The 23,582-nt window shown below is 61.1% G+C and overlaps 2 protein-coding genes and 1 long non-coding RNA gene across 4 annotated transcripts in view; 2 read left to right on the forward strand and 1 right to left on the reverse strand.

Annotated features, from left to right (window-relative positions):
* The window catches only part of COL7A1 (collagen type VII alpha 1 chain), a 30,763-nt gene extending 12,517 nt beyond the window's left edge, over positions 1-18,246 (forward strand). The window contains exons 42-118 of one of the 2 annotated variants that reach the window (XM_006065163.4): positions 62-97; positions 177-212; positions 555-599; positions 680-715; positions 836-868; positions 1,180-1,212; positions 1,388-1,441; positions 1,516-1,575; positions 1,672-1,707; positions 1,805-1,885; positions 1,984-2,019; positions 2,213-2,257; positions 2,439-2,510; positions 2,748-2,792; positions 3,041-3,067; positions 3,242-3,271; positions 3,399-3,479; positions 3,556-3,591; positions 3,675-3,710; positions 3,796-3,876; positions 4,105-4,140; positions 4,543-4,605; positions 4,690-4,734; positions 5,339-5,374; positions 5,448-5,483; positions 5,595-5,690; positions 5,802-5,837; positions 5,924-5,959; positions 6,068-6,115; positions 6,440-6,475; positions 6,604-6,726; positions 6,811-7,011; positions 7,109-7,144; positions 7,225-7,278; positions 7,445-7,513; positions 7,589-7,633; positions 7,749-7,811; positions 7,960-8,004; positions 8,328-8,363; positions 8,491-8,526; positions 8,662-8,706; positions 8,915-8,947; positions 9,025-9,087; positions 9,181-9,216; positions 9,296-9,376; positions 9,510-9,578; positions 9,720-9,755; positions 9,833-9,874; positions 10,029-10,073; positions 10,169-10,213; positions 10,777-10,812; positions 10,898-10,957; positions 11,100-11,207; positions 11,387-11,458; positions 11,558-11,593; positions 12,041-12,100; positions 12,223-12,267; positions 12,495-12,530; positions 12,643-12,678; positions 12,753-12,809; positions 12,936-13,007; positions 13,526-13,597; positions 13,827-13,862; positions 14,126-14,206; positions 14,456-14,509; positions 14,595-14,648; positions 14,723-14,785; positions 15,218-15,280; positions 15,367-15,483; positions 15,667-15,744; positions 15,832-15,885; positions 16,057-16,105; positions 16,762-16,794; positions 16,943-17,029; positions 17,221-17,310; positions 17,401-17,598; positions 17,913-18,246. In XM_006065163.4, the coding sequence (XP_006065225.4) occupies positions 62-97; positions 177-212; positions 555-599; positions 680-715; positions 836-868; positions 1,180-1,212; positions 1,388-1,441; positions 1,516-1,575; positions 1,672-1,707; positions 1,805-1,885; positions 1,984-2,019; positions 2,213-2,257; positions 2,439-2,510; positions 2,748-2,792; positions 3,041-3,067; positions 3,242-3,271; positions 3,399-3,479; positions 3,556-3,591; positions 3,675-3,710; positions 3,796-3,876; positions 4,105-4,140; positions 4,543-4,605; positions 4,690-4,734; positions 5,339-5,374; positions 5,448-5,483; positions 5,595-5,690; positions 5,802-5,837; positions 5,924-5,959; positions 6,068-6,115; positions 6,440-6,475; positions 6,604-6,726; positions 6,811-7,011; positions 7,109-7,144; positions 7,225-7,278; positions 7,445-7,513; positions 7,589-7,633; positions 7,749-7,811; positions 7,960-8,004; positions 8,328-8,363; positions 8,491-8,526; positions 8,662-8,706; positions 8,915-8,947; positions 9,025-9,087; positions 9,181-9,216; positions 9,296-9,376; positions 9,510-9,578; positions 9,720-9,755; positions 9,833-9,874; positions 10,029-10,073; positions 10,169-10,213; positions 10,777-10,812; positions 10,898-10,957; positions 11,100-11,207; positions 11,387-11,458; positions 11,558-11,593; positions 12,041-12,100; positions 12,223-12,267; positions 12,495-12,530; positions 12,643-12,678; positions 12,753-12,809; positions 12,936-13,007; positions 13,526-13,597; positions 13,827-13,862; positions 14,126-14,206; positions 14,456-14,509; positions 14,595-14,648; positions 14,723-14,785; positions 15,218-15,280; positions 15,367-15,483; positions 15,667-15,744; positions 15,832-15,885; positions 16,057-16,105; positions 16,762-16,794; positions 16,943-17,029; positions 17,221-17,310; positions 17,401-17,598; positions 17,913-17,929 (4,374 nt within the window). In that variant the 3' untranslated portion in view covers positions 17,930-18,246. The remainder of the gene's footprint in view (positions 1-61; positions 98-176; positions 213-554; positions 600-679; positions 716-835; positions 869-1,179; positions 1,213-1,387; positions 1,442-1,515; positions 1,576-1,671; positions 1,708-1,804; positions 1,886-1,983; positions 2,020-2,212; positions 2,258-2,438; positions 2,511-2,747; positions 2,793-3,040; positions 3,068-3,241; positions 3,272-3,398; positions 3,480-3,555; positions 3,592-3,674; positions 3,711-3,795; positions 3,877-4,104; positions 4,141-4,542; positions 4,606-4,689; positions 4,735-5,338; positions 5,375-5,447; positions 5,484-5,594; positions 5,691-5,801; positions 5,838-5,923; positions 5,960-6,067; positions 6,116-6,439; positions 6,476-6,603; positions 6,727-6,810; positions 7,012-7,108; positions 7,145-7,224; positions 7,279-7,444; positions 7,514-7,588; positions 7,634-7,748; positions 7,812-7,959; positions 8,005-8,327; positions 8,364-8,490; positions 8,527-8,661; positions 8,707-8,914; positions 8,948-9,024; positions 9,088-9,180; positions 9,217-9,295; positions 9,377-9,509; positions 9,579-9,719; positions 9,756-9,832; positions 9,875-10,028; positions 10,074-10,168; positions 10,214-10,776; positions 10,813-10,897; positions 10,958-11,099; positions 11,208-11,386; positions 11,459-11,557; positions 11,594-12,040; positions 12,101-12,222; positions 12,268-12,494; positions 12,531-12,642; positions 12,679-12,752; positions 12,810-12,935; positions 13,008-13,525; positions 13,598-13,826; positions 13,863-14,125; positions 14,207-14,455; positions 14,510-14,594; positions 14,649-14,722; positions 14,786-15,217; positions 15,281-15,366; positions 15,484-15,666; positions 15,745-15,831; positions 15,886-16,056; positions 16,106-16,761; positions 16,795-16,942; positions 17,030-17,220; positions 17,311-17,400; positions 17,599-17,912) is intronic. The other variant, XM_044933611.2, reaches the window with a different exon arrangement.
* On the reverse strand, positions 7,207-20,246 carry LOC112581210. The gene is made up of 3 exons (XR_003105704.3): positions 19,829-20,246; positions 9,704-9,735; positions 7,207-9,433 (listed from the first exon to the last, which is right to left on the reverse strand). It is a non-coding gene; the product is annotated as an uncharacterized LOC112581210 (long non-coding RNA).
* Positions 18,659-19,829, forward strand: UCN2 (urocortin 2). The gene has a single exon (XM_025272553.3). It carries the CDS (start codon positions 19,262-19,264, stop codon positions 19,598-19,600), a length of 339 nt encoding a protein of 112 aa, XP_025128338.1. The 5' UTR covers positions 18,659-19,261; the 3' UTR covers positions 19,601-19,829.
* Positions 20,247-23,582: the final 3,336 nt, after the last annotated feature.

The following is a 23,582-nucleotide window of genomic DNA, read 5'->3' on the forward strand; positions in this document are numbered from 1 at the left end:
AGCCTGAGACACCTCGTCTGGGCCTCAGCAGTGAAGGCCCCTTTCCTGTCTCTCTCCTCAGGGCGACCGAGGACTAACAGGGGCCGCTGGAGAGAAGGTCAGTGCACCCTGGGGGGTCTCTCAGGGCCCTGCAGGGTCTGGGGCAGACTTGGTTCTGACCCATTCTGTTCCATCAGGGTGAACGTGGATCGCCTGGCCCAGTGGGACCACAGGTGAGCCTACTTACCCCCCATGCCAGCTGACCTTGGCTCCCTACCCCTCCTGGTTCTGGCTTCTTGCCCTTGACCTCCATTGCCCCTGACCTTCCACCACTCCTCACATGACTTCTAATCTCTGTTGCTGCAGGCTCTAACCCTCAACCTCTGGGACCTGCTTTTATATCTCTGACCCTGCTGAACTGACCTTGACTTCCACTGACCTGGTCTCTGTCTTCCTGCTGACCTCAATCCTGATCTTCTGGGACCCCCCATCCTGAACCTCCAGCCCTTCTCTGCCATCATCTCTCTACCCTCGCCTGCCCCACCTGGGTCAGCATTTCTGCTTCTCTTCCCCAGGGGCTGCCAGGAGTTGCTGGACGACCTGGACCCGAGGGTCCTGAAGTAAGTCTGTGACTGTGGGCCCAGGAATGGGGCTTTATGTGTTCCTCCCCATCCTGGGCTCACGCTTTCTCCATGTGCAGGGGCCACCAGGACCGACCGGCCGCCGAGGAGAGAAGGTGGGTCATGGGCTGGGAGTCAGTCCCCCCTATACTAGGGATTGTGGCAGGTGGGACCCTGGGCCTTTGAGTTCCCATGTGGGTCCCTGACCTAGCCCTGTTGCTATCCTCTGTCCACAGGGGGAGCCTGGTCGGCCTGGAGACCCCGCAGTGGTGAGTGAAGGGAGTGTGGGTCTCTGATCACAGCACAGCCCCTTGAGCACTGTAACCCACCGGGAAACCAGCACTGTGGGCTCAGAGCTCTGACTGATGCTGTAACAAACCTTCCAACTCCTGGTTGTGATGCTGTGACCCCCATGACCATCATACAGGCCATGAGCCCCGTGTAACCCCTGCCCTGCTCCCAGTGGTGACCCTGTAACCTCTGGGCAGAGACTTCCGGTTTCATATATACCCCCAACCCCAATCAGGGCTGTCGTACTATGATCCCTTGGCCAAGCCATGTCTGTCCTGTTTGTTTTCAGGGACCTGGAGGTGCTGGAGCCAAAGGAGAGAAGGTATGTCTGGCGAGAAGTGAAGGGCAGCTGTTACAGGGTTGAGATCAAGGTCACAGGGCACGCCTCAAGCAGGGCCCCTGGAGGTCATGAGAGTTGTGGCAGGATTGTTGGGTAGTGGGGCTCATGGGGCCTGGGGCTCCATGGGGCTGAGGCTGATCGTCTTTGTCACCTCCAGGGAGATGTGGGCCCCCCCGGGCCCAAAGGAGCTACCGGATTCAAAGGGGAACAGGTAAGTGTGGGAAGTGTTAGGGGGTCGGGCAGGTGACAGTTGTGTCCCCTGACCTCTGATCCTTCCTTCCACAGGGCTCACCTGGCTTGGCTCTTCCTGGAGACCCTGGCCCCAAGGGAGACCCTGGAGGCCGAGTGCGTAAATGTGGGGAAGGGGAATGTGACAGAAAGAGATGGGATGGTGCCTGGGAGCCCCAACTAAGTCCTGTCCCCCCTCCCCATGCCCTGCAGGGTCCCATTGGCCTCACTGGCAGAGCAGGACCCCCGGTGAGTGCCTGTGACCTCGAGTACCATCAAGGTTTCTGGGGTCCCCTCCCCTCAACGTCTGGCTATACGTGCAGCGTCATTCTCTCCTTCTCTGCAGGGCGACTCAGGACCCCCTGGAGAGAAGGGAGACCCTGGGCGGCCTGGTTCCCCAGGACCCGTTGGCCCCCGAGGACGAGATGTGAGAGGACTGGACTGGGGGAGTGCTGGGGGGTGGGGAGTAGAGTATGCTGGCATCCCTGGGAGTTGGGGATCAGGACTGACCCTCATGTCTCACAGGGTGAAGTTGGAGAGAAGGGCGATGACGGTCCCCCGGTGAGACTTCTTCCCACTGTGGTTTCTGATCCTTTGTCCTTGAGTGGGAATCCCAGGGGGTGGGCTCCACCAGGTTATCCCATCCATCCTCCTGCCTCCTGTCCAGTCAGCACCCAGGCCCGTTTGGCCGCCCCTGTCTGAGTTAGTTTGAGCCTAACTCACCTGTTTGATATGGGCTTCTCTCCACCACCAGGGTGACCCAGGTTTGCCTGGAAAAGCTGGCGAGCGTGGCCTTCGGGTGAGGCTTTGCAGGGAGACGTAAGGGGGGTTCTGCATTAGAGGAGGCGGGAGCAAAGGGGATGGGAAACTCTGACATGGTTTCGGGGTGATGGAGAACCCGGGGCAGTATGGAGGTCATGGGGTGATCTGCAAAATCCTGGGATGGGGAGGGTCCATCTCACACCAGCTATTCTTCTCAGGGAGCGCCTGGAGCTCGGGGGCCTGTGGGTGAGAAGGGAGACCAGGGAGATCCTGGAGAGGATGGACGAAATGTGAGTCATGACCTCTGACCCCTGAACTCTAACCTCAGCTTCCGTCTCCAACCATCCAGCTCCCAGCCTCTGACCCTGCCACCCCAACCCTGCAATGCCCAACCCTCACAGTGATTTCCTGTGACCCCTCATCACAACCCTCAAAGGCCACAAGGATCCCCATGAGTCCCTCGGGTGTTTCCAAAGCCCCCCAGACTGCCGCCCCTCCTCACTGACCCTGACCCTCTGCCTCTGCAGGGGAGCCCTGGACCATCTGGACCCAAGGGTGACCGTGGGGAGCCAGTGAGTAGTGCTGGTGTTGTGGGCACAGAGGGGATGGAGGGTTGCGGTGCTCTGTCTGGTGAGCACCTCCGCTAAGGGCCTGGAGATCAAGATCAGGAGCCCTGGTGATCATCCCCAGGCCTGATCTGGCTTCTGGGGCTTGGCATTGAGGTGCAGGGAATTTGGGAGCAGAGGTGAGCTTGGGGCAAATCTGAGCTACCCCATGGGGCCCCAGAGTTCCTGTTGACTACAGTTATTTCCTTCCCTAGGGTCCCCCAGGAGCCCCTGGACGGCTGGTAAGAGCTGACTTGGTCTGATCCTCTGCCATCTCCCCCACCTGCCCCTACTGGCCCGACACATCCCTTTCACTGACTCCCACTTTCCCCACTGCCCCTGGATGTCTTCACTGGTCCTCACCCGCTCCTCTTCCCCTAGTTGGGCTGTTCTTCTCACTGGCCATTCCCCCACAGGTGGACGTGGGACTTGGAGCCGGAGAGAAGGTACGAGGCTCTGGGGTGGAGTGAGGCTGTAGCGTGGAGAGGCATTTCAGCACCCCCATGACCGGTTCTGCCCCAGGCGCGCCTGTGGCCCAGCGCTGTTGCCTCAACACACTCGTCTCTACCACAGGGAGAGCCTGGGGACCGAGGACAGGAGGGTCCACGAGGACCCAAGGGCGACCCTGGCCCCCCCGGAGCTTCTGGGGAGAGGGTGAGTGTGGCTGGTCCCAAGGGGGTCGCATGGGCCTGGGAAACCCTGCTCTGATTTCTTCCTCTCCCACCCCCAGGGCGTCAGTGGACTTCGGGGGCCTCCAGGCCCACAGGTGAGTGATACACTTGGTACCATCAGCCTAAGTGTCCCTCTTGCCCTCTCCTCTCACTGACCTTGTGACCTTGTTCCCTTCAGGGGGACCCAGGTGTTCGAGGCCCAGCAGGAGAAAAGGTGAGAGGGTGTGGAGGGTTTCCGACTATGAGCCTAGGCTCTCAGATCTTCTGAGGCCACTTACCACTCACTCTGTTTTCCCCAGGGCGACCGGGGCCCTCCTGGCCTGGATGGCCGCAGTGGGCTGGATGGGAAACCAGGAGCCTCTGGTCCCCCTGGGCCGAATGTGAGTTGTGGCGGTCACTGCGTGGTCACGCCTCTTCCCTTGTCCCTTCGTATAGCCCCAGTCTCCGGAGCCTTGTGGGTCTTGATGAGCTCTGGGGCCAGCTAGGTTATCTGTGTCTCCTAGTATCCCGCCTGGCTGGGGGGTTCACAGGAACTAGTGGCCCTGTCAGAGGACAGTGCCCCTGACCCCATGACCACTGCGGACTCCCTGACTTGAGTCTCTCTTCAGGGTGCCATGGGCAAGGCCGGAGACCCAGGGAGAGACGTAAGTAAGGGGGGGATGTTAGGATGGAGGGCAGCTCAGGGGTCCAGCATAAACTGTAGCCTGGTCGTCATAGTTACTGGCAGTAGGGGCATTGGTCCAGCCCTGTCCTTGGTAGGGTCCCAGTCCCCTGGCAGGCAGGTTTGAGCAGAGTTCTGCTTTCCAGTCTTCTCTGCCTTGGGGCCTATAGTAGGACCCCCCAAACCTGAGGCTTCTTCCCTTGGGAGTTTCAGCAGAGGACACCCTACCCTATTGAGTCTCAGCCTTGGGACCTCAATGGTACCTCCCAATTCTGGGGGGGGTCTCCACCCTGGAGGAGGTTTTTAGTGGGGTCCTCCAAGTCCATGGATGTGCCCTAGGGGATATCTCAGCGACCCTCTCAATCCTAGCAAAGACTTTTTCCAGGGACTTCCGGGCCTTCGAGGAGAACAGGGCCCCCCTGGCCCTGCTGGTCCCCCCGGAGCACCGGTGAGTCCACTTTCATGGTACCCTTTTGCCCCCTTCCTGCCCTCACCCCAACCCTGACTTCTGACCAATGATCTCTTCCCACAGGGAAAGCTGGGCGAGGATGGCAAGCCTGGCCTGAACGGGAAAAACGTGAGTGTCTAGATACAGGGAAACCTCCAAAAAAATGCTAGCACCTGGACACAGCCCAGACGTGCAACACACAAGGGGCACACACGTAGATACAGGCTGACGTGCAGTGACACCCGTGTACCTAACCCACACACACAGACACGTCTGGAAACACATGTCCATGCGCACACAGAGGCAGCCTCACAGACACGGTTAGGTGGACATGCCAACCTGTGCCCGGATGGACCAACTCAGGCTAAAATAACCATGGCCACGGGCACAGGCGAAGGGCACAGACACAGATGGAGATGTGCAGACACACAGGTGTGAGGCCCCCATTCAGGGGCACTGAGGACACAGACACACAGACCCCGCAGCCACACTCGGATACGTGCTGTGACAGGCCCCAGGGCTGCACGGGGACCTCTGTGGAGGTGTGGACCCACCACCAAGGCTCTGAGGGGGGATACACGTGGCGACATCCTGACATACGCATTTGCATCCACACTCACTCGTATACATATGGCCACACGGAGGGAGGTACACACAGGATTTGCCAACAGACAGCAAGACACATGGACAGTTCTTAACTCTGTTGGATCTGATGTGCGTCCTCTGCCTGCAGGGAGAACCCGGGGACCCTGGAGAAGACGGGAGGAAGGTGAGTTGCCCTCTCTTGGAGTCTGCTCTGGCTCAGACTGGGGCTGGGTCTGAAGCAGCCTTGTCTTCCTTAGGGAGAGAAGGGAGATTCGGGCGCCCCTGGGAGAGAGGTGAGTGTTGGCGTCTTCTGCAATCTCTGACCCCTGACCCTGGCCCTGTGATACGTGACCCCACTCCTTCCTGGGGTCTCAGGGTCCTGATGCTGGCTGTATCCTCCACAGGGTCGTGACGGCCCCAAGGGTGAGCGTGGAGCTCCTGGTAGCCCTGGACTCCAGGGCCCCCCGGGCCTCCCGGGGCAGGTCGGCCCTCCCGGGCAGGTGAGTATCTGGGGTAGTTCCAGGACTTGGGAGCAATCGACAGGGGCCTTAGGTTGCCACCCCCGGAGGCCATGATCCCCCGTGACCTCTTTGTGTTCTGTCATATCTCAGGGCTTCCCTGGCGTCCCGGGGAGTTCAGGCCCCAAGGTGAGTGTGCGGATGCTGGGTGAGGGGTACGGTGGGGGTGCTGCCCAGAGTAGGGGCATTTTCCCACCAGTCGTTCTTCTTCTCAGGGTGACCGTGGGGAGACCGGACCCAGAGGGGAGCAGGTGAGGCCCCCACCTCTTTCACTTGCCCCGGTAGCCATAGCACCCACACATGCACCCACATGCCGCACCCCAGGCTGGGTCCAGCAGCTTACCTCTTGGTGTCTCCAGGGCCTCCCAGGAGAGCGTGGCCTGAGAGGAGAGCCTGGGAGCCTGGTGGTGAGTGAAGCCTGGGACATGGTCCTTGACTGTTTCGCGCATGTCTGCGGGGGCCGCCTCCGCCCCCTTCCGCTTGCAGCCCACAGGTGCTGTCCTATATGCTTGGGCCCCTGCCCTGTTGGGATTCCTGTGGGCTACATGGACGGGAACCTGGGTGATGGGACATGCCAGGGAGGGGCTTCCAGTGGCCTCCAGTCGCCCCAGCCAAGGGCTAAAGGGTCCTCTAGGCAGGAAGCCAGGGGACGAGGGTTTAGAGGCTGTTTTGGGGGGCAGTGTGGGGCCTTCTCTTCTGTGGGCATCCCCTCATCCAGTTTGTGTCCCCAGAATGCAGAGCGGTTGCTGGAAAATATTGGCATCAAGGTAGGTTGATGGGGGCTGGACATAGGGGCCGCGGGGAGCCCCACGGGACAAGTAATGCCCCCAGGGCTGGCCAGGGCATGGGTGGCTGCAGCCTTGGTCTCCCTCTTCTGACCCTGCATGTCACCCAGACATCTGCCCTGCGGGAGATCGTGGAGACCTGGGAAGAGAGCTCTGGCGGCTTCCTGCCCACGCCTGAACGGCGTCGCGGCCCCAAGGGGGACCCAGGCGAGCGGGGCCCCCCAGGCAAGGAGGTGTGTGCTGGGTACTCGAGCGGGGAGGGGCTGTTCCGTGGGCGGTGTCGGTGACCACCAGCATGTACTGTTCTGCTCCTCCAGGGCCCCATCGGCTTTTCTGGAGAACGTGGACCAAAGGGAGATCGTGGAGACCCCGGTCCTCAGGGGCCACCTGGCCTGGCCCTGGGGGAGAGGGGCCTTCCTGGACCTCCCGGCCTTGCCGGGGAGCCTGGGAAGCCTGGTATCCCTGGGCTCCCTGGCCCGGCTGGGAGTGTGGGGGAGGCCGGAAGACCCGGAGAGAGGGTGAGCCTGGGGGCTGGTGGGAGTGGCTGGGGGAGTGGGGTCAGGGGGAGCCGGACTCCCCATGGGTATACCCCCGACCTTGGTATCTGCTTTTCAGGGAGAACGGGGAGAGAAAGGAGAACGTGGAGAACAGGTGAGCTGGGCAGGGTTTCACCGGGCGGGACTGGCTGCAGGCTGTGCTGGGACGGCCACCCATTTCCTTCTTTTCTGCAGGGCAGAGACGGCCTTCCTGGCCTCCCTGGACCCCCCGGACCCCCAGGCCCCAAGGTGATCACCCCAGCTCTGCCCAAGCCTGTGACTCCTGTCACCAAGAGGCCACTGGTGGCTTCGGCCCCAGAAGCTCCGTGCGGTGACTCGGAACCCACAACCCTTTGGGACGACCCATTCCTGCTGCCGTGACAGTACAGCTCTGCCCTGTATCCTGTGCTTGTAGGTGGCCGTGGACGAGCCAGGTTCCGGGCTCTCCAGAGAACAAGGACCCCCCGGATTCAAGGGCGCTAAGGTCCGTGTGCGGGCTCAGCCTGGGGGCCACCCCTGCCGTGGCACCAGGGCCTGGCTTGACATGTCATTCCCACAGGGGGATCCAGGCAGTGATGGCGACCGAGGCCCCAAAGGAGACAGGGTGAGACCTCCTGTCATCCCACCATGCTGTTCCCCTCCTCCGCAGGGGGCGTGCCGGGGTGGTGTGTGCGTGGGCACCCGGCAGTGATGCTCAGGGTGCGACACTCCGCTTGCAGGGTGAGCCGGGCAGCAAGGGCGACCGGGGAGAGCCTGGACAGAGGGGTCCGAATGGCAGCCCGGTGAGTCCTTGCCCCACAGCACCACGTGCGTGCAAGCGCACGGCTCTCACTTGTGTCATCTGGGCTGGAGTCTGCTCTGCCCGGGACTGTCTCAGGGGAAGCTGGGATGGGGGACGAGACGGTGTGGCCATAAACACGTTCTCTCTAGGGTCTGCCAGGAGAGCGCGGCGTGGCTGGGCCCGAGGGGAAGCCGGTGAGTGGAAGCAGGAACAGCCTGGGCCGAGTTCTGGGGCACAGTCACCCTTTTGCGGTGTGCTGGCCCCTGCATGCAGGGCCACCTGTGTCCAGTGATGGGGTGTGCCTGGTTGCCCAGGTCCAAGCGCACATGTCTGATGGCCGTGTGTGTGCACAGGCCCATGTGTACTGTCCATGAGGGGCAGTTCATGGGTACGGAGTGACTTGTACCTGGGAGGGGTGAGGGTCCAGAGGTAGGGCCTCCAGGCAAAGGTCTCCAGAGGGCAGGAACAGGCCCACGGGAGGCCAGATTGAGGCTCAGAAGCTCCCTTCTCTGTACAGGGTCTGCAAGGTCCACGGGGGACCCCTGGCCCAGCGGTGAGTACCCCAGAATCCTGCTCCCTTCCTAATGGCACCCCCTACAATGGGCAGTCCTGCCTCAGTTTCCCTGGAAGGGTAGGACTGACTCCCTGCCCCCCAATTTGGCTCTGTCTTTCTCCCACAGGGCGGCCATGGAGACCCTGGACCACCCGGGGCTCCGGTGAGTGGCGGGGAAGCACCGCCTGGTGGGCATGGGACAGGCATCAGTCCCCACATCGGGTGGAAAACTTGTGTTAGTCCGTAAGTCCAGGTGCAACTTGGACCCTTGTTTCCTGCCCTTGATATTTTTTTATAGGGTCTTGCTGGCCCTGCGGGACCCCAGGGACCTTCTGGCCTAAAGGTGAGTATAGGCATGTGTGGGTGTGAGGCTGGAAGAAGGCAGGGACTCAGAGCAGCCTGTCCACCAGGACAATGTCTGCCAGCCTCTGGGGACCTCACTGCGCCACTGAGCACTAAGGTGCCCCGTCCACGCGGGCTCTGCTTGTGGACCAGGGCTGAGGGGCCTCTGGTCCATCTGTCGGCTCATTCAGTGTCTGTGTTTTTGGCAGGGGGAGCCCGGAGAGACAGGACCACCAGGACGGGTGAGTGGCCCAGCCCATGGGGAAGTCACAGGGAGCTGGGCGGGGTTGGCACTGCCCTCAACTCCCGCTTCCTCCAGGGCCTCCCTGGACCTACTGGAGCCGTGGGACTTCCCGGGCCCCCTGGCCCTTCAGGCCTGGTGGTGAGTGAGGCCCCTGTGGGGACACACGAAGTCCCTGCCCCGCTGGGTCCCCTGCTCTCCATGTTCCTCTCACATCCAACTTGTTCCCCACAGGGTCCTCAAGGGGCACCGGGTTTGCCTGGACAAGTGGTGAGTCCTGGGGGTCAGGGCCGGGCTCTGGGGCTCAGAAGTCAGCGGGCAGGCCCCTGACAGAGCTCTTCCCTCTCAGGGGGAGACGGGAAAGCCGGGAGCGCCGGGTCGTGATGGTGCCACTGGGAAAGACGGAGACAGAGGAGCCCCCGGCGTGCCGGTGTGTGTTCAGAGGAGCTCGCTGCGGGCCTGCGATGGGGGCTGTGCAACCACGTGCCTGCAGGGAGAGAAGGGCTGGGAGGCAGGGGTAGCGGAGGGAGAGGCACTGACTTCTGCCCGCTGTTCTGCCATAGGGGTCACCAGGTCTGCCGGGCCCTGTTGGACCTAAAGGAGAGCCGGGACCCATGGGGACCCCTGGACAGGTGATCTTTGCTCCTGACCCCCAGCTTCCACATCAGCTCCTCTGCCCGGCCCCAGGCTTAGTCTGTCCCTCCCATCTGGATGGCGGGGTAGGGGTGGGGAGGTGGCAGGAAGTGGGGTGACTCACCAGGCATTCCCTGCAGGCTGTGGTCGGGCCCCCTGGAGCAAAGGGAGAGAAGGTGAGTGTGGGGGAGGCCCTGGGGTGGGGGGCAGGGATGAGGGCTGAGGAATCCCACTGACCTTTCTCTCTCATCAGGGTGCCCCTGGAGCCCTTGCTGGAGACCTGGTGGGAGAGCCGGTGAGTGTGGAACCCCCAGCACACAGGTCACCCACCCCGTGACCCTCACGTTCCATGATACGCCCCACCCGGCCCTGGCCTCCCGCTCCTTCTTTGAGTCTCTGCTGTCTGGGACCCTGACACCCATGTGTCCTCCTGACCCCTGTATCCGCAGGGAGCCAAAGGTGACCGAGGACTGCCGGGGCCGCGGGGCGAGAAGGTGAGGTGGGCCTGGCCCCAGGGTCTAAGCGTTGGGCAGGGAGGGGTACGGTTGGGTGGCCACACACCCTCACCCTCACCCCACTGTCTATGCAGGGTGAAGCCGGCCGTGCGGGGGAACCTGGAGACCCTGGCGAAGATGTGAGTCTGGGGTCCGGGCGAGTCTGAGTCCAGGCTGAGGAGTGTAGTCGTGCACGTGAGGGAACATTCCCGGGGCTGGGCACCTCTGAACCTGAGCCTGGCCGAACGTTCCAGCACTCGGGCTCCTGCTCCCGGAGCACACGGAGGTTGAATCTCCTGGCTTGCACGTGCTCCTCCTAGGTCTCCTGGCCCTCTCTTGTGAGCACGCTTGCTCTGGTCTCCTCTCCTGGTCTCGGGGCCTGTGGGAGTTCTGTGGCCCTTCCTTGGTCATGTATTGGTGCTGCCCCTTCCCCCGCCCTGGCTTTGCTCCCATATCCAAGCTCCTGTCTGTGGTCATGTCGTGGTCATGTTTGTGGTCATATCTGTGGTCATTGCTAAGCTCCTTGGACTGGGACACATCTGAGATCCCACCTCTGTCTGCACTCCCATGTACCTGCACTCACATCCCTGGTCCCAAATGCCCGTGGTCACCTCCGAGCTCCCCTGGGAATGTTTTGGGACCATACCTGAGCTCTGGGTTCATGTTCCTGCTCTCAAGTGCTGTTTACTTCGTTTTCTCTTAGGGTCAGAAGGGGGCTCCAGGACCCAAAGGTTACAAGGTATATGTGCCCTAAGGCATTCCCAATGAGGGGGTCATCGTCCCGAGACACCCTGAGCCTGATCTGACTCCTCTTTGCCTTGAAGGGTGACCCAGGAGTTGGGGTCCAGGGGCCCCCTGGGCCAGTTGGCCCTCCAGGTCTAAAGGTAAAACCGTACCCCGTACCTAGTGGTGGGGGCAGAAGGTGGGGTGGGGGGGCCTGGAGGTGGGAGGAAGAGGGTCTTCAGGGGCTAGTCCTGGGAAGGGGTCCTGCTGGGGCCATCCCTCCCTTTGCTATCTCTGTTCCAGGGAGACTCAGGGCCCCCCGGACCCCCTGGACCTCCTGGTATTGTGGGGTTCCCTGGTCAGACAGGCCCTCGAGGAGAGCTGGGGCAACCGGGCCCCAGTGGAGAGCGGGTAAGGGGGCCAAGGGTTGCGTGTGGGGACTTGGTGGGCCCAGGACCTCTGGATCTGGTTGCGGGTGGGGAAGAGGAGGGGACCCAGCCCTGCCCAGGGGGCTCCTGGTCTTGGGGGAACAGCATGGGAGGAAGGTTCCCCAGTCTCCCTTCCCCTCTCTTGCCTCATTTTTACCATAGGGTCTGGCAGGCGCCCCAGGGAGAGAGGGAGCCCCAGGTCCCTTGGGGCCGCCTGGACCACCTGGGTCAGCGGTGAGTGGAATGCCCCAATGCCCCATGTCTCTGATTGCTGTGTGTTGGGGACTTAGCTGGGGGCTGAGCCACAGACTGATTTCATCTCGCTGCCCACAGGGAGCACCTGGGGCCCCTGGACTCAAAGGAGACAAGGTAGATGTGATAATGCTGCTGGCCCTCTGCTGCACCGCTGCCTCCAGCCTCCGCTGACCCGTCCTCCCCTCCAGCCTCCACTGACTCGCCCCTCTCTCCAGCCTCCGCTGACCCGCTCCCCACTCCAGCCTCTGCTGACCCGTCCCCCTCTCCAGCCTCCACTGACCCGCTCCCCGCTCCAGCCTCTGCTGACCCGTCCCCCTCTCCAGCCTCCGCTGACCCGCTCCCCACTCCAGCCTCCGCTGACCCGTCCCCCTCTCCAGCCTCCGCTGACCCGTCCTCCGCTCCAGCCTCTGCTGACCTGTCCCCCACTCCAGCCTCCGCTGACTCGTCCCCTCTTCCAGCCTCCACTGACCCGTCATCCCCTCTAACTCCCGCCCACCTCCCGTGACTCTCTGCCCTCCACCAGTTCCCCTGACTGACCCCTGGTGTCCCATTGATCTCCAGGGGGACACTGGAGCAGGGCTGCCTGGGGCCCGAGGCGAGCGTGGGGAGCCCGGTGTCCGGGTGCGTATGTCCTGTCCTGCGGCCGTGGCTACTGCAGGGAGCCACACTGGGACTCCCTTCCTCATGGCTCTCGCCTCTGATTTCCAACTTACTGAGTCACTGAATCTAATGTCACCATCCAGGGTGAAGATGGCCGCCCCGGCCTGGAGGGACCCCGAGGACTTGCGGTGGGTCCCCTGGGGGAGAGGAGCAGTGGCGTGACCCAGTCCCCTGCTTGAGCCCTCTGTGCCCTTGGGGGTCTCCACAGCCTCTGCTGCCCTCTGCTTCTCCACATCTGCTCTCTGGTCCCTTGTCTCCCCCATTCCCCGGGGCCTTCCAGTCCTCCCCTGCACCCTGAGCCATCTGCCCACTGGTCCCCCCAGATTCCCTTAGCTCATTATCATCTCTCATGCAGGGCCCCCCAGGCAGCCGGGGAGAACGTGGGGAGAAGGTAAGGATGTGGAGCAGAGGCCCCTGGTGTGAGTGTGGGTGGGGACGGGTCTTATAACTCAGGATCTGGGGCTTCACTACTGGAGTGAGACCCACATTCTTCTACCCGACAGGGTGACCCTGGGGCCTCGGGACTGAAGGGTGACAAGGTGAGTGTGGGCACGGGAGAGGGCAGGGGACTCAGGGTGCTCCCGACTCCTCTGACTTCCCCCTGTCCACTCAGGGCGACTCAGCTGTGATTTTGGGGCCTCCGGGGCCACGGGGTGCCAAGGGGGACTCGGTGAGTGGGTCTGGTCCGTGTGTTCGGGGGGCTTCTGTGTGGGGTGGACCAGGGGATCTGAGATCTCAAACCCTCAGAGGGTAAGGGACTTGTAGCCCTTGACCCTGATTTCTGGCCCTGACCCAGGGTGAACGAGGGCCTCGGGGAATAGATGGTGACAAAGGACCTCGGGGAGACAGCGGGGAACCTGGAGAGAAGGTATGGGGACGAGGTTGGGCTGTTCTATACAGGGTGAGGAAGGGGGTCCTGCAAGCTGGAGGGCCCTGGGGAGGGTCTGTGAGGACAGAAGCAGAGGATGGAAGAGGGATTTCTGGGGGTCTGAGGGGAAGGGGTTCTGTCAGTGGTAGCAACTATGGGGCGGCTGAGAGAATGGGGGCTCTGTGGGAGGGGCTCCAGGGCCTGGATGTGAGGTTGGAGGGCAGTCTGGACTGTGGCCCCTGTAGGAGCCCTGTGGGAACAGGAAGGGGGCTCCTTGGGTGTTAGGGGTACTCCAGGTAGGGCTGGGGCCCAGTGGTAAGAGGAGTGGCAGGAATCGGGGGTTCCGGCGTGAGAAATGAGCCACCCCACGGCCAGGGTCTCCAGTCCCAGCCATGAGCGTGGGCTGGTGGGAAGGGGCCTTGGGGGCCTGTGTGCGAGCAACTGGCAGGTTCCGGTCTTGCTGGGAGCCTGCAGCCTGCTCTGGTCCTGATCGTGGCCCTCTCCTGTCACTGCTGCAGGGCACCAAGGGAGAGCCTGGTGACAAGGGCTCAGCCGGGCTGCTGGGAGCGCGCGGACTCACGGGACCCAAGGCAAGTCCCATCCCAGGCACTGACCCGGAGCCATGGGTCACGCCCGCCTGTCCGGGGTGTCCCCTGAGCACTGGAGGGTTCCCGCCTCCCTCGCTGTTGGCCCCACGCGTACTCACACGGGCTGGTGTGTAGACCGGGCCCTGGCTGCAGTCGCCGAGGGTGGCAGATGGGCCAGCACGGGGGACAGTTGCACTGAAGGGCTGCCCTCTCTCACCTGCGTTCCCCACAGGGCGAGCCTGGTGCCACAGGGATCCCCGGCGAACCGGTAAGGTGCCCCTGCCACCCCACCAGGGACCCCGGCCCCGTGTGGTGACCTTTGACCTTAGAGTGAACCAGCTCTCTCCTGTTGTCCAGGGACCCTACCTTCACAGTCTCCCCTGTGGTGGCTCACACGTCCCCGCGGAAAACCCTGCCCTTCCAGCGGCTCTGGCCCCCATGACAATTCTTACCCTATGGTGTTCCCTGTCCGTTACAGCCAGAGTGATTCCCTTTGAGCCCTCACTGAACTCATTAACACCTTTCCCACAGGGATCCCCAGGAAAAGATGGAGTCCCTGGTGTCCGAGGAGACAAAGGAGATGTTGGCTTCATGGGTCCCCGGGGCCTCAAGGTGGGAAGGGGGCTGGCTTTTTTTTTCCCATAATCAGGACCTGATGTTGGAGGGTGAAGTATCCAGGGTCAGAGGTCAGGTATCTGGGGTCAGATGCTGTGGTATCTAGGGTTGAACATGAGGTGTTAGGTCAGAGGTGGGAAGATCAGAGGTTGGAGTACCTAAGGGCAGTTTGGAGAGGGGTTTCAGGGTCAGGGGTCATAGGTGAGGTATCTAGGAGGTCACTTTCTTACTTCTTTTTTCTTTCAGGGTGAACGGGGAATTAAGGGAGCCTGTGGCCTCGATGGAGAGAAGGGAGATAAGGTACAGGGGTGATGAGGAATATGGGGGGATGTGGGGTCTACGGGGCCTGGGGCCTAAGGCTGACCCTTGCACCTGATTGCTGCAGGGAGAAGCTGGTCCCCCGGGCCGCCCAGGGCTGGCAGGACGCAGAGGAGAGCTGGTGAGTGTGGGGCACCCCCAGAGTGAGGAGCGGATGGGTGGGCCAGGAATTGGCTAATGTCTTCTCTCCTCCAGGGGGAGCCGGGTGTTCCAGGCCAGGCAGGAGCCCCTGGGAAGGAGGGCCTGATCGGTCCCAAGGTAAGGGGGTCCCTCCACAGTGGACAGTGGGGTTCAGGATTGGGCAGGGACAGCAAGATAAGGTTGTGAAGGTTTTGGGTCAAGGGAGGTTGGGATACTGTGGGGTGGAGTGGGGTTGGTCCTGAGGTTTCAGGGTGGGTTGGGGTCACAGTGGGGATTGTGGGGTGGGAGGCGGCGCAGTACATGCCTCAGGGCTGAGGGTTAGGGTGGTCGAGGTCAGGGGAAGGTTGGAGAGTCCGTGAAGGGGAAATGGGTGGGGCCCGGGTAGGGGGCGTCACAGTGGGGCGGGGTCCTGGGAATCATGGTGGACTCAGGGTCTCTGGCTGGTAGGCCACAGGAACTCAAGGTGGTGGCCATGGGGCCTGCGGGCTCATGGGGGCTGAGTTGGGGGGGCTGAGGCAGAGGGACTCTCGTGCCTCTTTCTGTTCCCAGGGTGACCGAGGATTCGATGGGCAGCCAGGACCCAAGGGTGACCAGGGCGAGAAAGGGGAGCGGGTAAGTGGAGGCTGAGGTCATGGCGAACTGAGGGCCCTGGGGTCTCTGGAAGCTCTGATCACTGACCCTGCTCTCTCCCTCCCCAGGGACCCCCAGGAGTGGGGGGCTCCCCAGGTCCCAGGGGCAATGATGGCTCTAGTGGTCCTCCTGGGCCGCCTGGCAGCATTGGTCCCAAAGGCCCTGAAGGACTTCAGGGTCAGAAGGTGAGAGGCCCTGACTCCTGACCCCTGAACCTTACTGACCCTTCCGCAACCTCCCTGACCTCTGACTCTACAATCCATTCCCCCAATATCCTTGCCCCAACCTCTGAAACTCCGGTCCCAAATTGTCCTACTTCTGACCCCCACTGCCTCTGACCCTGCTCACTCAGTCCATGTGTCTGACAGGGTGAGCGAGGTCCCCCTGGAGAGAGCGTGGTGGGTGCCCCTGGGGCCCCTGGAACCCCTGGAGAGAGAGGGGAGCAGGTGAGTGGGAATTCCTGGGCCTGGGGTCAAAGGCTGGGGGGTCCGTGAGGTCAGAGGTCACAGCTCAGCCCTGTGCATTGCCCACAGGGGCGGCCAGGCCCCACGGGGCCCCGTGGTGAGAAGGGAGAAGCTGCGCTGACGGTGAGTGTGTGTGGGGCGGGGGGGCGGGGTGGTGCCCTGCCTCCTTCTCCTGACCCCTTGGACCCTGGGCCCTGACTCTGCACTGTTCCTCCACGATCCCTGCATCATGTACCCTTTGTCCTTCCATGACCCATGGGTTCCTTCATGACCCTTGTGGTCTTGGGCTCCTAGGAGGATGACATTCGGGGCCTTGTGCGTCAGGAGATGAGTCAACATTGCGGTGAGTGGGGTGCAGCCCGGAGTCTCCTGGGTCCCATCCCCACTGCATCCCTGCACCCCTAGACAGAGGCAGGCAGCACCCCCAGAACGTCCAGGGGGCAAGCAGTCAGGGAGGCGGGTGGAGACAGATAGATACACAAAGTATGGGTGTTTCAGGACAGACATGCTTACAGGACTCCCCCAAGTGGAGACCCGGGCAGAGGTGGGCGCACACGTGCTCCTGTGCCCAGGATGGCCGTGTGTGGAGGGGAGGAGGTGTGAGCAGAGCTGGCTCCTCAAGCCAGGTGTGGCGCCGGGGTGCGGGGCGGGGGCTCTGACGGCCCTGGGGGGCATCAGAGTGAAGCTCGTCTCCTTCCTCCTCTGCCTTCTCCCTGTCCTTCTCCATTCCTGCCGGCTCCTGACCTTTTGCCTCTCTCCCTCTCTCTCGCCTTTGGCTGGCCTGTTCCCCTCGTCTCTCTTGCCCTTGGTCCGCTTCTCCCCCTTGGTCTCTTTCTCTCCCTGTGTCTGCTTCCCTTCCTCTCCCCCACTGTCTGTCACTCTCTCCGTCCCCTCCGTATGTCTCTGCCCCCCGTGAGCCTCTCTCCCTGCCTCTTTCCACCTCTGTCTCCTGTTCTCTGTTATTGTCTCTCTCCCTGGCCCCTTCTCTGCCCTCTCCAGCCTGTCAGGGCCAGTATATCGCATCTGGATCACGTGAGTAGTTTTCTGGTATTTTCTGTTCCCGGAGCTTGCCTCGCGCCAGGCCCTGCTGTGCCCATTGCCTGGGTCGTCTCAGCAGGGGCTTGGTGAGGGCGGCCACCAGGCTGACCCCCGGGCCCCGGGCCCCTGCTCCCGGCTCCAGGACCTCTCCCGAGTTACGCAGCAGACACCGCTGGCCCGCAGCTCCACCCCGTGCCCGTGCTCCGCGTGTCCCACGCAGAGGAGGATGGTGAGGATGGCTGCAGCCTGGGGGGCATGTGGGGTGGGAGCACACACGCACGGGGCCGCTCGTGCATGCATGGCTCACGCTGTGTGTACAGGGGGCACATGCAGGGAACACGTGTGGGAGGCCAGGGTTGGGCCACACGAACCGGGCCCCACAGTGGCCCTGCTCACAGCACCCCCTTACTGTGCGTGCAGGCCAGGTGCCCCCCGAGGACGATGAGTATGAATACTCTGAGTATTCCATGGAGGAATACCAGGACCCCGCGGCTCCTTGGGATGACGTTGGTGAGGAAGGGGGCTGGGCCCAGAGTGGCGTGGGGAGGGGCAGGCCGAGCCGTCCCGGCTGACCTCTCTGCCCCACCCTGTTACCCCCAGACCCCTGCTCGCTTCCACTGGACGAGGGTTCCTGCAGTGCCTACACCCTGCGCTGGTATCATCGGGCTGGGGCGGGGGGCACGAAGGCCTGTCACCCCTTTGTCTACGGTGGCTGTGGAGGGAATGCCAACCGTTTTGGGACCCGGGAGGCCTGTGAGCACCGCTGCCTGCCCCAGGCGGCCCACAGTCAAGGGACAGGTACGAGCATACCTCCATTCCAGTAGGGGCCTGCCCAGATTATGTCCAGGGTCAGGAACTGGGGTCAGAAGCCGCGCCCGCTCCCCACCCAGACTGGGGGACCTGGGACAGACCCCGCCTCAGACCAAAGAGCTGATAGAGAAGCCCGGCTCTGGGTGGAGTCCCCAGTATGGTACCCCTCAGTGCTCCCTCCCTTAAAGACCTGAATAAGGACCCCTTTCTGTGGGAAGAGCCCCCACACCCACTGTGTCCCCGGCTCCCCCATCCTCTGCGGCCCTTGCGTTAAATGGCTGAACCCCGCCTGCCCTGCTCAGGTGCTGCCCAGAGCTGAGGTCCAGTCCAGCATCCCCTGGAGGAGTCGGTGTCTCAGCTGGACCCTGCTGTCCCTCCCCCTTGGTGCTAGAGGCCTGTCTGCACGTGAGCGTGCGTGAGCGTGTCCGTTATTTCAGTGACTTGTTCCACGGGTCTCGCCTTCCCCTCAGTGGACAGACCCCCATTGTGGCTGCTGCCTCCCTGGCTGATGACTCAGTGTTGGGGAGGCTTTGGGCAGTGAGCGGAAGTGACTGAATCCAACCCGCCCCTTGCCCCACGCTAGTGATGACATGGTGCTGATTCTGGGGGGTCATTAAAGCTGCTGTTTTAAAAGGCCCCTGTTGTGACTGTTTGCGGGGGGTTGGGTGTCAGGGGGGCAGGTTTTCCCTGGGAGGGCCGTGCTATCCGAGTGGGTACAGAGTCCCTCTGTCCAGCCTGTCACTGTCCTGTGACCCTCAGCCCCCAACTTGTCCCCAGAAAGAAGACAGGGTAGGGGCTGAACGTATGCCTTCACTGCCCCCCAGGAGAGGATGAATCATGGGTGGGGGGCGGCCTCAAGCCAGATAAATGGGCCCCGAAGGGGGTGGAGGAGCAGACCAGTACAGAGGAGCACTGCCTGGCACAGCTCACCCCAGAGGAGGCTGCTGCTGGTGAGCCTGGGGTCGGGGGATGGACAGGACCGTTGGGGTAGAGTGGATCTGGGGTTTGGGTCAGTGGAGGTCTCGGGTCTGAGGCGCCCTGGGACCTCTGATTGCTTCCTTGTCTCAAGGACGCCCATTCCTGCCTGCCTTTCTGTGCCCTGGATCTGCAACATGCTTTCTCGTGCAAACCTCAGACTCCCCTTGGGTCGCTCTGTGTCTCTCTTTGCATCCTTATTTCCATCACGCTGTCTCTTATTCTTCCGTTCTCCCTCTATTTTGCTCCATCCCCCTCTGATACATCTCCATCTCTTTCTCCCTCTCCCTGCCCTTTCTTGTTCTTGTTCTTGTTCTTCCTCTCCACCCCCTGCCATCTCTCTCTCTCTCTTTTAAATACATCCATATCCAGATACACCTGTGGCTTTCTGTCTCTGGGTCACTCCATCTCTTTGTCCATCTCTGTCTCATTCTCTTTCTCACTCTTTCCGTCCCTCTGACCCCTTCTCTGCCTGGCTCTGTCTCAGTTCTCTCTGTGTCACTCTGGCTCTCTCCTTGTCCCTTCATCTCTGCTTCTGTCCCTCTGCCCCTGGTCTGGCCACTCTCTCTCTCTCTGCTTTCCCCATCTGCTTTCTGCCATCTGCCTCTGTCCATGGGCCACAGCTAACCAGAGCCCCTGCCTTGAACCTGTTTTCTCCTTGCAGCCTGACTACACGATGACCAGGTGGGCTCTGCTCACGCTGATGGTCCTGACATTGGGCAGGACCCTGCTTGTCCCAGCAACCCCCACCCCAGGCTTCCAGCTCCTCCCTCAGAACTTTCCCCAGGCCACTGCCTGCCCCGTGACCTCGGAGAGCCCCTCAGCCAGTACCATGGCACCCTCCACTGCTTGGGGTCACCCCAGCCCTGACCCCCACCCTGGACCCCGCATCACCCTCTCGCTGGATGTCCCCCTTGGCCTCCTGCAGATCTTACTGGAGCAGGCCCGGGCCAGGGCTGTGAGGGAGCAGGCTGCTGCCAATGCCCGCATCCTGGCCCAGGTCGGCCGCCGCTGAGCCTGAGGGAGGCCGTCAAAAGGATGGAGCCACCCTGGATGGAGGAGACAGGCAGGGCAGCGGCGGAGCTGAACCTACATCTGGACATGGCGCATCTGGACTCCGCCACATGGAGTCACTGTCATATCAAAGTGCCTCACAGAGTCACAGTGTATGTGGACAGCATGCACGTGGCCACGCCAGGTTGCCAATGGACTCTAGCCACTCCTAGGAGCCCCCCAGACTTACCGTATATGTCTGGAGAGCTTGGACACTACCGTGGATGGTCACTGCCACATGGAGTCTAGTCATGGATAGGCCCCACAGTCAAGAGCTTCCGGACACCATCATACAGGGGCTCCGTAATGCCACTTACAGGAACCTCAACACAGGATACCATGGCTGCATCGGAGAGAACCGCCCATCTAACGCCAGACACAGAGGTCTGCCCTGCCCCCACAGGTCACCACACAGACAGGTGCTGGCGGAGGTTCCCAGGCAGCACCAACCCCAGACGGATGGGGGCATCTCCAGGCATAGATGGACGCTCGTACGTGGGAGGTCTGTGGCTGTGGCAGCCTTTCTTGTGTGTGTGTTTCGGGGGCAGGGGGGGTGTTTATACGCATCAGATCAGATCAGATCAGTCGCTCAGTCGTGTCCGACTCTTTGCGACCCCATGAATTGCAGCACGCCAGGCCTCCCTGTCCATCACCAACTCCCAGAGTTCACCCAGACTCACGTCCATCGAGTCAGTGATGCCATCCAGCCATCTCATCCTCTGTCGTCCCCTCTTACTCCTGCCCCCAATCCCTCCCAGCATCAGAGTCTTTTCCAATGAGTCAACTCTTCGCATGAGGTGGCCAAAGTACTGGAGTTTCAGCTTCAGCATCATTCCTTCCAAAGAAATCCCAGGGCTGAGCTCCTTCAGAATGGACTGGTTGGATCTCCTTGCAGTCCAAGGGACTCTCAAGAGTCTTCTCCAACACCACAGTTCAAAAGCATCAATTCTTCGGCACTCAGCCTTCTTCATAGTCCAACTCTCACATCCATACATGACCACAGGAAAAAACCATAGCCTTGACTAGACGGACCTTTGTTGGCAAAGTAATGTCTCTGCTTTTGAATATGCTATCTAGGTTGGTCATAACTTTCCTTCCAAGGAGTAAGCGTCTTTTAATTTCATGGCTGAAGTCACCATCTGCAGTGATTTTGGAGCCCAGAAAAATAAAGTCTGACACTGTTTCCACTATTTCCCCATCTACTTCCCCTGAAGTGATGGGACCGGATGCCATGATCTTCGTTTTCTGAATGTTGAGCTTTAAGCCAACTTTTTCACTCTCCACTTTCACTTTCATCAAAAGGCTTTTGAGTTCCTCTTCACTTTCTGCCATAAGGGTGGTGTCATCTGCATATCTGAGGTTATTGATATTTCTCCTGGCAACCTTGATTCCAGTTTGTGTTTCTTCCAGCCCAGCGTTTCTCATGATGTACTCTGCATATAAGTTAAATAAGCAGGGTGACAATATACAGCCTTGATGTACTCCTTTTCCTATTTGGAACCAGTCTGTTGTTCCATGTCCAGTTCTAGCTGTTGCTTCCTGACCTGCATACAAATTTCTCAAGAGGCAGGTCAGGTGGTCTGGTATTCCCAGCTCTTGAAGAATTTTCCACAGTTTATTGTGATCCACACAGTCAAAGGCTTTGGCATAGTCAATAAAGCAGAAATAGATGTTTTTCTGGAAGTCTCTTGCTTTTTCCATGATCCAGCAGATGTTGGCGATTTGATCTCTGGTTCCTCTGCCTTTTCTAAAACCAGCTTGAACATCGGGAAGTTCACGGTTCACATATTGCTGAAGCCTGGCTTGAAGAATTTTAAGCATGACTTTACTAGCGTGTGAGATGAGTGCAATTGTGCGGTAGTTTGAGCATTCTTTGGCATTGCCTTTCTTTGGGATTGGAATGAAAACTGACCTTTTCCAGTCCTGTGGCCACTGCTGAGTTTTCCAAATTTGCTGGCATATTGAGTGCAGCACTTTCACAGCATCATCTTTCAGGAGTTTATACGCATGGGTGGCTGCATCTCTGTGTATCTGACAGCTGTTTGTGCGTATGAACAAGGTGTGGGCCTGTGAGGGGGCTGGGAAGAATGGGAGCCTGTCCCCCAGATCTGCATGAAGCATGCTCAGCACACACCCAGGTGCTGTCTTACCCACACCCCTGGCTCTGCCCTTGCACACACATGGCTCAGGGGAGAAGGGAGCGCAGGCTGACAGGGTCTCTGGTTGCTCCTTCATTGAACAGTCCTGAGCCTCAGTTTTCCAAGCCTCTGTTTTCTTTTTTCTCCTCTGTAAAGCCGAGTGATGCCACCGCTTCTTGTGAGCACTGAGTGATGTAATAACCTACATGAAGGTTCCCGCCCGCAAAAAAAATCCCTCAATAAACATAGTGACTGGAGAATGGGCTAGACAAGAATCACACAGTCATGTGCCCCCAGGCAGTGACACACAGGAGGGCGGAGTCAGAGCCGCTCCTCTAACCTCCTTCCCCCGCCCCGATTTCACTGACCTGTCCTCGGTGTGGAAGGCTGCAGGTTTGGCCTAATCTCCCAACCCTATCTCCATGGTGGGTTTGGAGATGAGACCCAGCCTTCTGGAGTGTGCGGCCAGCAGATGGGGCAGGAACTGTGGGTAGTGTAGACAACTCGGGCTGGAGACGAGGGCAGACACTGGGTCCTTGCTGGAGAGAAAGTTAGCACTGTCGGAAGTGCGGCCGCCAGGGGTGCCGAGGGCGGGGGTGGGGGGGCACTGACCAAGATCTCACAGTTGTCAGCAGCCCTGGGGGGCGGGCCCAAGGCGGGGCGGAGAGGCGGAGCCATGGGGGGGCGGTGCTCTCCGGAGCCTGGAGGGCGGGGCCGCCCCAATCCCGGCCGCAGGGGGCGGCGGCCCGGGCCAGTTCGGGAGCAGGATGAACAGAGGTATGGAAGGAGGCAGCTCCCCGACGGAACCCGGGTCAGGGAGCAGCAGACGGGGTAGGCGCCGGGCAGGGTGGAGAGGGTGGGCGGACTGGGAAAAGACCTGGGGAAGTGGAGGTGGTGTTAGACGGGGGTGTGAGAGCTTTGGGGGTCTCTCCGGGATTACGGGTGCTCTGAGGGGGCATCGGTCTGTCAGTGGCAGGGAGGGGGTGGGCACTGGCGCCTCACCGGGGAGAGGGAGCTGGGCCAAGGGGGGAACTATAAATAGCTGCTTCCTCCAGCCCGGGGGGAGGGACAACCCGCTGGAGCTGCCCCAGGGCCTCCCGCTCTGCCCTTTGCTGGCCTCCAAGGGGTCATACTTGTCCAGGTTCCCCCTCAGGGGTCATACCAGCTTGGGAAGGTTCAGAGGCTCATTTGGGAAGCTTTTCATACGATGTGACTTTAGTCCTTAAACCAGCATTTCCAGGGCAACTACAGTGTGGCTTGTGCGGGTCCTGAGCGGCTCTAAGCGCCTACTGTGTGCTCTGTCCCAATCACGAATCTCTGAGCACCTCGGACTGTGTGCCCTGGCTGGTCCTGAGGCACTCTGAGCACCTACTGTATGCCCTGTGCCAGGCGGGAATCAGCAAGTGCAGACCAGGGCCGCTCCGTCACATGGCTCTCCGCTCCCCAGTTGGAACCTCACACCTTGTGTGAGCTCGGCTCCCAGGGAGACACGGGATGATCCTTGGCTAGAAATGGCCAGAGCCACTGGGACTCCTGGGAACTCCCCAACCTCCCAGTGGCCGCAGAGAGGAGAGGAGGAGGGAATAAAGTGGGAGGGAGGCCGCCGGCTTGGGCACGGGGCTCGGTAGTGCGTGTGCACGCGTGACTGTGTGCACACCATACGTTTGCAGACTGGTGTGTGGGTCCATGTGGGATGCGCTGAGGTCCCTGGCCTTTCCGCTGCAAAGGGTGGCATGGTGGTTGGGCCAGGACTGCCCAGCCGATATGGGGACTGGGAAGAGTTTGAGGACATCCCGCAGCTTGGAG

Source organism: Bubalus bubalis, chromosome 21, assembly GCF_019923935.1.
Source record: "Bubalus bubalis isolate 160015118507 breed Murrah chromosome 21, NDDB_SH_1, whole genome shotgun sequence".
Lineage (NCBI taxonomy): Eukaryota > Metazoa > Chordata > Mammalia > Artiodactyla > Bovidae > Bubalus > Bubalus bubalis.